We start from the raw sequence: 12786 nt of genomic DNA, 5'->3' as shown, positions 1-12786 counted from the left end.
AGTCGGTATGCACGCACGCACAGTTTCATGTAAAACCCCTACCATCTCATACCGTACCTGTGTTCCTGTGAAGTTCAGGACAGACTGCATATTCCTCCCATTGAAGATGTTCACCTACATGGCAAGACAACATAACTGACTCGGTTTTTCGTTTTTTCACCCACAATGACTGACACAGTGACATAATAATAGTTAGCCTAGTCGATCTAGTCTGTGTGTGTTTTAGCCATGGCAATAATAGTTGTCTATAGCACACACAGCACAGATGCAGTAAAGAGATAAATTGAACTGACCAAAACAATGGAAATGCCATGGCAACGCCCGCCCCCCCCCCCCCCCTTAAAACATTTTCCTACATTTAAGCTATTGTTTAAATGTGTATTTCACACTATTTGGGGTAAACATCAGAGTGTAATGCTTGTATGGATGTCAACCCCGACACATGTTTATGTCATCGCCACTAATCAACTTATATTTCAAAATGGCTACAAGTACCACCACCAATTTCTTTATGGCTAGCTATGCTACCAGCTTACACGAACAGAAGTTAGCGTTTAGCAGATATTTTTTTATAAACTGAAAATAACTATTTCTAAATATTAGTCAGCGAAAACAGAGAAATAGATCTAAATTTGGATTTTAGTAACCACATTGTGGGCCTGTTAGAACACGAAAAATCGAATATGATGAATATGAAGAATTTTTGAATGTGCTCCAATGGAGTCCTTGTTCTTCCCTCACGGTATGTTGACCTCTTTAACACATGTATAGTACAGCTCTCAAAAATATTTTAGCTCAATGATGGGAAAGCATTCAGACCCCTTCACTTTGTAGCAAATGTATATAATTAAAAAAATATATATAAAAAAACAGAAATATCACATTTACATAAGTATTCAAACCCTTTACTCAGTACTTTGTTGAAGCATCCTTGGGCAGCGATTACAGCCTCGAGTCTTCTTGGGTATGACGCTACAAGCTTCGTACACCTGTATTTGGGGAGTTTCTCCCATTCTTCTCTGCAGATCCTCTCAAGCTCTGTCAGGTTGGATGGGGAGCGTTGCTGCACAGCTATTTTCATGTCTCTCCAGAGATGTTCGATCGGGTTCAAGTCCGGGCTCTGGCTGGGCCACTTAAGGACTTTCAGAGACTTGTCCCGAAGCCACTCCTGCGTTGTCTTAGCTGAGTGCTTAAGGTTGTTGTCCTGTTGGAAGGTGAACCTTCACTCCAGGCTGAGGTCCTTAGCGCTGTAGGGCAGTTTTCATCAAGGATCTCTCTGTACTTTGCTCTCTTCATCTTTCAATCTCCTTACTAGTCTCCCAGTCCCTGCCACTGAAAAACATCCCCACAGCATGACGCTGCCACCACCATGCTTCACCGTAGGGATGGTTCCAGGTTTCCTCCAGATGTGACGCTTGGCATTTCGGCCCAAGAGTTAAATCTTGTTTCTCATGGTCTGAGAGTCTTTAGATGCCAAGCGGGCTGTCATGTGCATTCAACTGAGGAGTGGCTTCCGTCTGGCCACTCTATCATAAAGGCCTGATTGGTGGAGTGCTGCAGAGATGGTTGTCCTTCTGGAAGGTTCTTCCATTTCCACAGAGGAACTCTGGAGCTCTGTCAAGGTAATTATTAGGTTCTTGGTCACCTCCCTGACCAAGGCCCTTCTCCCCAGATTGATCAGTTTGGCCGGGTGGCCAGCTCTAGGAAGAGTCTTTGTGGTTCCAAAATTCTTCCATTTAAGAATGATGGAGGCCACTGTGTTCTTGGGGTCCTTCTTGGGGTCCTTCAATGCTGGTACCCTTCCCCAGATCTGTGTCTCAACACAATCCTGTCTCGAAGCTCTACGGACAATTCCCTCGACCTCAAGGCTTGGTTTTTGCTCTGGCATGCACTGTCAACTGTAGGACCTAATATAGACAGGCGTGTGCCTTTCCAAATCATGTCCAATCAATAGAATTTACCACAGGTGGACCCCAGTCAAGTTATAAAAACATCTCAAGTATGATCATTGGGGTATTGAGCATAGATTGAAGATATTTTTTTTTACTTAAACCATTTTAAAATAAAACACAACAAAATGTGGAAAAAGTTAAGGGGTCTGAATACTTTCTGAATGCACCGTAAATAAAGGTTAATCTCTCGTTGACAGACTACGTAGATATTGAGCATTTGACAAAAAATACACACAATTTTGGTTCTGGGTTAACCAAGATTAAATGAAAGCTAAATAATTGTTGTATACAAAATGAGCTCATAATACTTACATAGCCCAGAGCTTTGTCTCCCCTGGGTACCCCGGTAATGTAATCTGTACAACAGAAGAGAAATAACAGAAATAATGTTAAAACTAGATCACCATTGAACTGTTCTATATAGAATGTTAGAATGAGATCACCATTGAACTGTTCTATATAGAATGTTAAAACTAGATCACCATTAAACTGTTCTATACAGAATGTTAGAATGAGATCACCATTGAACTGTTCTATATAGAATGTTGAAACTAGATCACCATTGAACTGTTCTATATAGAATGTTAAAACTAGATCACCATTGAACTGTTCTATACAGAATGTTAGAATGAGATCACCATTGAACTGTTCTATATAGAATGTTAAAACTAGATCACCATTGAACTGTTCTATATAGAATGTTAAAACTAGATCACCATTAAACTGTTCTATATAGAATGTTAAAACTAGATCACCATTAAACTGTTCTATATAGAATGTTAAAACCAGATCACCATTGAACTGTTCTATACAGAATGTTAAAACCAGATCACCATTGAACTGTTCTATACAGAATGTTAAAACCAGACCACCATTGAACTGTTCTATATAGAATGTTAGAATGAGATCACCATTGAACTGTTCTATATAGAATGTTAAAACCAGATCACCATTGAACTGTTCTATATAGAATGTTAGAATGAGATCACCATTGAACTGTTCTATATAGAATGTTAAAACCAGATCACCATTGAACTGTTCTATATAGAATGTTAAAACTAGATCACCATTGAACTGTTCTATATAGAATGTTAAAACTAGATCACCATTGAACTGTTCTATACAGAATGTTAAAACCAGACCACCATTGAACTGTTCTATATAGAATGTTAGAATGAGATCACCATTGAACTGTTCTATATAGAATGTTAAAACCAGATCACCATTGAACTGTTCTATATAGAATGTTAGAATGAGATCACCATTGAACTGTTCTATATAGAATGTTAAAACCAGATCACCATTGAACTGTTCTATATAGAATGTTAAAACTAGATCACCATTGAACTGTTCTATATAGAATGTTAAAACTAGATCACCATTGAACTGTTCTATACAGAATGTTAGAATGAGATCACCATTGAACTGTTCTATATAGAATGTTAAAACTAGATCACCATTGAACTGTTCTATATAGAATGTTAAAACTAGATCACCATTAAACTGTTCTATATAGAATGTTAAAACTAGATCACCATTAAACTGTTCTATATAGAATGTTAAAACTAGATCACCATTGAACTGTTCTATATAGAATGTTAGAATGAGATCACCATTGAACTGTTCTATATAGAATGTTAAAACTAGATCACCATTGAACTGTTCTATATAGAATGTTGAAACTAGATCACCATTGAACTGTTCTATATAGAATGTTAAAACTAGATCACCATTGAACTGTTCTATACAGAATGTTAGAATGAGATCACCATTGAACTGTTCTATATAGAATGTTAAAACTAGATCACCATTGAACTGTTCTATATAGAATGTTAAAACTAGATCACCATTGAACTGTTCTATATAGAATGTTAAAACTAGATCACCATTGAACTGTTCTATACAGAATGTTAGAATGAGATCACCATTGAACTGTTCTATATAGAATGTTAAAACTAGATCACCATTGAACTGTTCTATATAGAATGTTAAAACTAGATCACCATTAAACTGTTCTATATAGAATGTTAAAACTAGATCACCATTAAACTGTTCTATATAGAATGTTAAAACTAGATCACCATTGAACTGTTCTATATAGAATGTTAGAATGAGATCACCATTGAACTGTTCTATATAGAATGTTAAAACTAGATCACCATTGAACTGTTCTATATAGAATGTTAGAATGAGATCACCATTGAACTGTTCTATATAGAATGTTAAAACTAGATCACCATTAAACTGTTCTATACAGAATGTTAGAATGAGATCACCATTGAACTGTTCTATATAGAATGTTGAAACTAGATCACCATTGAACTGTTCTATATAGAATGTTAAAACTAGATCACCATTGAACTGTTCTATATAGAATGTTAAAAATAGATCACCATTGAACTGTTCTATATAGAATGTTAAAACTAGATCACCATTGAACTGTTCTATATAGAATGTTAAAACTAGATCACCATTGAACTGTTCTATATAGAATGTTAAAACTAGATCACCATTGAACTGTTCTATACAGAATGTTAGAATGAGATCACCATTGAACTGTTCTATATAGAATGTTAAAACTAGATCACCATTGAACTGTTCTATATAGAATGTTAAAACTAGATCACCATTAAACTGTTCTATATAGAATGTTAAAACTAGATCACCATTAAACTGTTCTATATAGAATGTTAAAACCAGATCACCATTGAACTGTTCTATATAGAATGTTAGAATGAGATCACCATTGAACTGTTCTATATAGAATGTTAAAACCAGATCACCATTGAACTGTTCTATATAGAATGTTAGAATGAGATCACCATTGAACTGTTCTATATAGAATGTTAAAACCAGATCACCATTGAACTGTTCTATATAGAATGTTAAAAATAGATCACCATTGAACTGTTCTATATAGAATGTTAGAATGAGATCACCATTAAACTGTTCTATACAGAATGTTATAATGAGATCACCATGGAACTGTTCTATATAGAATGTTAAAACTAGATCACCATTGAACTATTCTATATAGAATGTTAGAATGAGATAGATCACCATTGAACTGTTCTATATAGAATGTTAGAATGAGATCACCATTGAGCTGTTCCATTCTGGAACCTTAAGTATCACGCACAGAACTAAGACATTCCAAGAACACATTACTGTACCAAACCCAGAGATTACAGTATGGAGCATCCCACTTTTACAAAGTGACAAAATAACATGAGTAGGTGAAAGGCCATGTACGCAGTCCTAAACAGAGGAAGGAGTGTTGATGGAGACAGAAGAGACATCAGTAGACGGGAACAGTTTGATGGCCAAAACTTACCATCTTCTCCATCAGCATTGAAGTCACCGACAGTCACAGAATAACCTGGAAGTAAACATACAATAAATACCTAATAAGCCAGAAGACATGGTGCCAGCGGAGTAGAGAACTGTTGACGTACTGCATTCTACAACAACAGACCATGCACAGTTTAACAACATTGCTAAATCCTCTGCCACAAAACCCTAAGAGCTCATTAAACTCTTTAACGATAGTTATGAGCCTCGTACAGAGCCAAAACAAGAGCTTCAACACCACTTGAGAACATGCTAATCAAAGTAAGCAAACATATATTTAACCAGAAAATGAATATGTCCCACATGGCACTCTATTCCCTACGGGCCCTGGTCAACAGTAGAGCACTATAGAGGGAATAGGGGGCCGTTTGGGACTCAGGACAACAGGACTTACCTAAATAGCTGTCATCGTACTGAGCGCTGGCAGACTTAGTGGTCAGCTGGTTACTGTAAGGAGTGTAGTATTGTCTATTGAACCTGGTGATGATCTCAGAGATATCATCACTTATCAGCTGACCTGTAGAAATAACATACAGCGTCATACATTATTTATTTATTTTTTACCTTTATTTAACTAGGCAAGTCAGTTAAGAACAAATTCTTATTTACAATGACGGCCTAGGAACAGTGGGTTAACTGGCCTAGGAACAGTGGGTTAACTGGTCTAGGAACAGTGGGTTAACTGGTCTAGGAACAGTGGGTTAACTGCCTTGTTCAGGGGCAGAATGACAGATTTGTACCTTGTCAGCTCGGGTATTTGAACTTGCAACCTTTCGGGTTACTAGTCCAACGCTCTAACCACTAGGCTACCCTGCCGCCCCACATATCACCTTATGTTATTAATAACATACAGCGTCGTACATATCACCTTATGTTATTAATAACATGTTATTAATAACATAAGGGCTTCAGCTCCTTAATGACAAAATGTTATTGAAAAAGCAGGGTCAGAGGGTGAGAGAGGGTAACATGTTATTAATAACATCAGGGCTTCTACTCCTTAATGACAAAATGTTCAGGGTCAGAGGGTGAGAGAGGGTAACATGTTATTAATAACATCAGGGCTTCTACTCCTTAATGACAAAATGTTAGTGAAAAAGCAGGGTCAGAGGGTGAGAGAGGGTAACATGTTATTAATAACATCAGGGCTTCTACTCCTTAATGACAAAATGTTCAGGGTCAGAGGGTGAGAGAGGGTAACATGTTATTAATAACATCAGGGCTTCTACTCCTTAATAATGACAAAATGTTCAGGGTCAGAGGGTGAGAGAGGGTTTGTGTAGCCTAATTTGTTTTGGTCTAAATTGTGCTTCTGATTACATTTTTCACAAAAAAATGCTTCAAGGTTCACAGAATGTGAGAATCTAATATAAACTGAGTGCACCAAACATTAGGAACACCTTCTACTATCGAGCTGCAGACTGGCATTGGCACCCATACAAATGTTGACCGTTTTTAAATTCCACCCCTCCCTAATCAAATTCACTCAGTGCCTACCCAGCATAGCAGCAGCCAATGAGCCGCCCCGTTAAAAACAACTTTGACAGCTTTAAAAAAGGGGCTGTATTTGCTCCTTTGACTCACAAAAGGATGTTGCGGCGAGCAGCACACCCAAAGAAAAACAACATCTCAACCTGTTCCCTGAGTCACAGAATCTGTCACAGAATTAAGAGACCAATTCTAGGGAGAGAGAATGTTTTTGTAATGTTACACGGTTGCCATGTTCTCAGAGTACAAGATATTGTCCTGGACGCATTTCGTGGGACTGTTGCTAGAACATTCCTGTGTCCAGTTACCTGAGGTTTAGGAGAAAATTCCATCAATGTCCCACCAAACATACAGAGAGCATGGCTGCTTTGTTCTCTTCTCAGAACATAAGATATTACTGTTATAGACACATTGCAAGAACATTCCTGTGTCCAGTTGTCAGGACGTCGCCTGATGGTCCCAGAGGAAACATCTTGTTACTGTGGCCCAGCCCATCAATACTCTGATTGGTCAACCACTGTTACTGTGGCCCAGCCCATCAAGGTCCTGATTGGTCAACCACTGTTACTGTGGCCCAGCCCATCAATACTCTGATTGGTCAACCACTGTTACTGTGGCCCAGCCCATCAAGGTCCTGATTGGTCAACCACTGTTACTGTGCCCCAGCCCATCAAGGCTCTGATTGGTCAACCACTGTTACTGTGGCCCAGCCCATCAAGGCTCTGATTGGTCAACCACTGTTACTGTTGCCCAGCCCATCAAGGCTCTGATTGGTCAACCACTGTTACTGTGGCCCAGCCCATCAAGACCCTGACTGGTCAACCTCTGTTAACTGTTGCCCAGCCCATCAAGACCTGATTGGTGAACCACTGATCCACATCACATCTTGTTACTGTTGCCCAGCCCATCAAGACCCTGATTGGTGAACCACTGTTACTGTGGCCCAGCCCATCAAGACCTGACTGGTCAACCACTGATCCACATCACATCTTGTTACTGTTGCCCAGCCCATCAAGGCCCTGATTGGTCAACCACTGATCCACATCACATCTTGTTACTGTTGCCCAGCCCATCAAGGTTCTGATTGGTGAACCACTGTTACTGTTGCCCAGCCCATCAAGGCTCTGATTGGTGAACAACTGTTACTGTGGCCCAGCCCATCAAGGTCCTGATTGGTCAACCACTGTTAACTGTTGCCAAGCCCATCAAGGTCCTGATTGGTGAACCTCTGTTACTGTGGCCCAGCCCATCAAGACCCTGATTGGTCAACCACTGTTAACTGTTGCCCAGCCCATCAAGGCCCTGATTGGTTGGTGAACATCTTGGTTCACGGCATTCTGATCTTCCTGCTATGTCGACATGTCCATCTCAGTTATCAGTTCAAGAGCACTTCCTCTTATCTGTGACTGTATTCATAATACAGCACTTCCTCTTATCTGTGACTGTATTCATGATGCAGCACTTCCTCTTATCTGTGACTGTATTCATGATGCAGCACTTCCTCTTATCTGTGACTGTATTCATGATGCAACACTTCCTCTTATCTGTGACTGTATTCATGATGCAGCACTTCCTCTTATCTGTGACTGTATTCATGTATTCATGATGCACCACTTCCTCTTATCTGTGACTGTATTCATGTATTCATGATGCAGCACTTCCTCTTATCTGTGACTGTATTCATGATGCAGCACTTCCTCTTATCTGTGACTGTATTCATGATGCAGCACTTCCTCTTATCTGTGACTGTATTCATGTATTCATGATGCACCACTTCCTCTTATCTGTGACTGTATTCATGTATTCATGATGCAGCACTTCCTCTTATCTGTGACTGTATTCATGATGCAGCACTTCCTCTTATCTGTGACTGTATTCATGTATTCATGATGCACCACTTCCTCTTATCTGTGACTGTATTCATGATGCACCACTTCCTCTTATCTGTGACTGTATTCATGATGCACCACTTCCTCTTATCTGTGACTGTATTCATGATGCAGCACTTCCTCTTATCTGTGACTGTATTCATGATGCAGCACTTCCTCTTATCTGTGACTGTATTCATGATGCAGCACTTCCTCTTATCTGTGACTGTATTCATGATGCAGCACTTCCTCTTATCTGTGACTGTATTCATGATGCAGCACTTCCTCTTATCTGGACTGTATTCATGATGCAGCACTTCCTCTTATCTGGACTGTATTCATGATGCAGCACTTCCTCTTATCTGTGACTATATTCATGATGCACCACTTCCTCTTATCTGTGACTGTATTCATGATGCAGCACTTCCTCTTATCTGTGACTGTATTCATGATGCAGCACTTCCTCTTATCTGTGACTGTATTCATGATGCAGCACTTCCTCTTATCTGTGACTGTATTCATGATGCACCACTTCCTCTTATCTGTGACTGTATTCATGATGCAGCACTTCCTCTTATCTGTGACTGTATTCATGATGCAGCACTTCCTCTTATCTGTGACTATATTCATGATGCACCACTTCCTCTTATCTGTGACTGTATTCATGATGCAGCACTTCCTCTTATCTGTGACTGTATTCATGATGCACCACTTCGTCTTATCTGTGACTGTATTCATGTATTCATGATGCAGCACTTCCTCTTATCTGTGACTGTATTCATGATGCAGCACTTCCTCTTATCTGTGACTGTATTCATGTATTTATGATGCACCACTTCCTCTTATCTGTGACTGTATTCATGATGCACCACTTCCTATTATCTGTGACTGTATTCATGATGCAGCACTTCCTCTTATCTGTGACTGTATTCATGATGCAGCACTTCCTCTTATCTGTGACTGTATTCATGATACAGCACTTCCTCTTATCTGTGACTGTATTCATGATGCAGCACTTCCTCTTATCTGTGACTGTATTCATGATACAGCACTTCCTCTAATCTGTGACTGTATTCATGATGCAGCACTTCCTCTTATCTGTGACTGTATTCATGATGCAGCACTTCCTCTTATCTGTGACTGTATTCATGATACAGCACTTCCTCTTATCTGTGACTGTATTCATGATGCAGCACTTCCTCTTATCTGTGACTGTATTCATGATGCAGCACTTCCTCTTATCTGTGACTGTATTCATGATACAGCACTTCCTCTTATCTGTGACTGTATTCATGATGCAGCACTTCCTCTTATCTGTGACTGTATTCATGATGCAGCACTTCCTCTTATCTGTGACTGTATTCATGATGCACCACTTCCTCTTATCTGTGACTGTATTCATGATGCAGCACTTCCTCTTATCTGTGACTGTATTCATGATGCAGCACTTCCTCTTATCTGTGACTGTATTCATGATGCAGCACTTCCTCTTATCTGTGACTGTATTCATGATGCAGCACTTCCTCAACCATATATGTATGTTTGGTGGGACATTGATAGAATATTCTCCTAACCCTCAGAAAACTGGACACGTGAACATTCCCATGAAACTTTTCTAGGACATTTAATATCTTAAGTTCTGAGAACATAGCAACCACATTCTTGGTAAGTTTTATTTGACATTAAGGGAATGGTCTCTGGGAAACATTCCTTGCACATCACAGGAACATTCCTATGAGACTCTTAAGGGAATGTTCTCTAAAGTTGTGGGAACGTTTGTTGCTAGCTGGGCAGTCACTCCTGCAAGCCAGTGTCATGATCTCACAGACTACCGCTCACTTGTCAGCCTAAGAGCTGCATTCACCACAGCTATTTTTAGGCAGTCAAAGTATTACTGCATTGATAACAGCCACAGTTAGGCAGTCAAAGCATTACTGCATTGACAACAGCCACTTTTAGGCAGTCAAAGCATTACTGCATTGACAACAGCCACAGTTAGGCAGTCAAAGCATAACTGCATTGACAACAGCTACAGTTAGGCAGTCAAAGTATTACTGCATTGATAACAGCCACAGTTAGGCAGTCAAAGTATTACTGCATTGACAACAGCCACAGTTAGGCAGTCAAAGTATTACTGCATTGACAACAGCCACAGTTAGGCAGTCAAAGTATTACTGCATTGATAACAGCCACTGTTAGGCAGTCAAAGTATTACTGCATTTACAACAGCTATATTTAGGCAGTCAAAGTATTACTGCATTGACAACAGCCACAGTTAGGCAGTCAAAGTATTACTGCATTGACAACAGCCACAGTTAGGCAGTCAAAGTATTACTGCATTGATAACAGCCACTGTTAGGCAGTCAAAGTATTACTGCATTGACAACAGCTACAGTTAGGCAGTCAAAGTATTACTGCATTGACAACAGCTATATTTAGGCAGTCAAAGTATTACTGCATTGACAACAGCCACAGTTAGGCAGTCAAAGTATTACTGCATTGATAACAGCCACTGTTAGGCAGTCAAAGTATTACTGCATTGACAACAGCTATATTTAGGCAGTCAAAGTATTACTGCATTGACAACAGCTATATTTAGGCAGTCAAAGTATTACTGCATTGACAACAGCTATATTTAGGCAGTCAAAGTATTACTGCATTTACAACAGCTATATTTAGGCAGTCAAAGTATTACTGCATTGACAACAGCTACAGTTAGGCAGTCAAAGTATTACTGCATTGACAACAGCTATAGTTAGGCAGTCAAAGTATTACTGCATTGACAACAGCTACAGTTAGGCAGTCAAAGTATTACTGCATTGACAACAGCCACAGTTAGGCAGTCAAAGTATTACTGCATTGACAACAGCCACAGTTAGGCAGTCAAAGTATTACTGCATTGATAACAGCCACTGTTAGGCAGTCAAAGTATTACTGCATTGACAACAGCCACAGTTAGGCAGTCAAAGTATTACTGCATTGACAACAGCCACTGTTAGGCAGTCAAAGTATTACTGCATTGACAACAGCTATATTTAGGCAGTCAAAGTATTACTGCATTTACAACAGCTATATTTAGGCAGTCAAAGTATTACTGCATTGACAACAGCTACAGTTAGGCAGTCAAAGTATTACTGCATTGACAACAGCTATAGTTAGGCAGTCAAAGTATTACTGCATTGACAACAGCTACAGTTAGGCAGTCAAAGTATTACTGCATTGACAACAGCCACAGTTAGGCAGTCAAAGTATTACTGCATTGACAACAGCCACAGTTAGGCAGTCAAAGTATTACTGCATTGATAACAGCCACTGTTAGGCAGTCAAAGTATTACTGCATTGACAACAGCCACAGTTAGGCAGTCAAAGTATTACTGCATTGACAACAGCCACTGTTAGGCAGTCAAAGTATTACTGCATTGACAACAGCTACAGTTAGGCAGTCAAAGTATTACTGCATTGACAACAGCCACAGTTAGGCAGTCAAAGTATTACTGCATTGATAACAGCCACATTTAGGCAGTCAAAGCATTACTGCATTGACAACAGCCACAGTTAGGCAGTATTTAGGCAGTCAAAGTATTACTGCATTGACAACAGCCACTGTTAGGCAGTCAAAGTATTACTGCATTGACAACAGCCACTGTTAGGCAGTCAAAGCATTACTGCATTGACAACAGCCACAGTTAGGCAGTCAAAGTATTACTGCATTGACAACAGCCACAGTTAGGCAGTCAAAGTATTACTGCATTGACAACAGCCACTGTTAGGCAGTCAAAGTATTACTGCATTGACAACAGCTATATTTAGGCAGTCAAAGTATTACTGCATTTACAACAGCTATATTTAGGCAGTCAAAGTATTACTGCATTGACAACAGCTACAGTTAGGCAGTCAAAGTATTACTGCATTGACAACAGCCACTGTTAGGCAGTCAAAGTATTACTGCATTGACAACAGCCACAGTTAGGCAGTCAAAGTATTACTGCATTGACAACAGCTACAGTTAGGCAGTCAAAGTATTACTGCATTGACAACAGCCACAGTTAGGCAGTCAAAGTATTACTGCATTGACAACAGCCACAGTTAGGCAGTCAAAGTATTACTGCATTGACAACAGCCACTGT

The 12786-nt window shown here is 39.5% G+C and overlaps 1 protein-coding gene across 2 annotated transcripts in view; it reads right to left on the bottom strand.

Moving 5' to 3' along the window:
- Positions 1-12786, bottom strand: part of LOC110501956 (integrin alpha-V) — an 86048-nt gene that overhangs the window by 44288 nt on the left and 28974 nt on the right. For both annotated transcript variants that reach the window (XM_090216325.1, XM_090216326.1), the window contains exons 7-10: positions 5698-5820; positions 5287-5331; positions 2265-2308; positions 58-114 (exon numbers count right to left, since the gene is read on the bottom strand). In XM_090216325.1, the coding sequence (XP_090072451.1) occupies positions 58-114; positions 2265-2308; positions 5287-5331; positions 5698-5820 (269 nt within the window). The remainder of the gene's footprint in view (positions 1-57; positions 115-2264; positions 2309-5286; positions 5332-5697; positions 5821-12786) is intronic.

The sequence above is a fragment of the Oncorhynchus mykiss genome, chromosome 22 (assembly GCF_057628025.1).
Source record: "Oncorhynchus mykiss isolate SJ-2025 chromosome 22, ASM5762802v1, whole genome shotgun sequence".
In the NCBI taxonomy this organism is placed as follows: Eukaryota; Metazoa; Chordata; class Actinopteri; order Salmoniformes; family Salmonidae; genus Oncorhynchus; species Oncorhynchus mykiss.
Note: the sequence above shows the minus strand (reverse complement) of the source record. Positions and strands in the feature narration are given on the sequence as shown.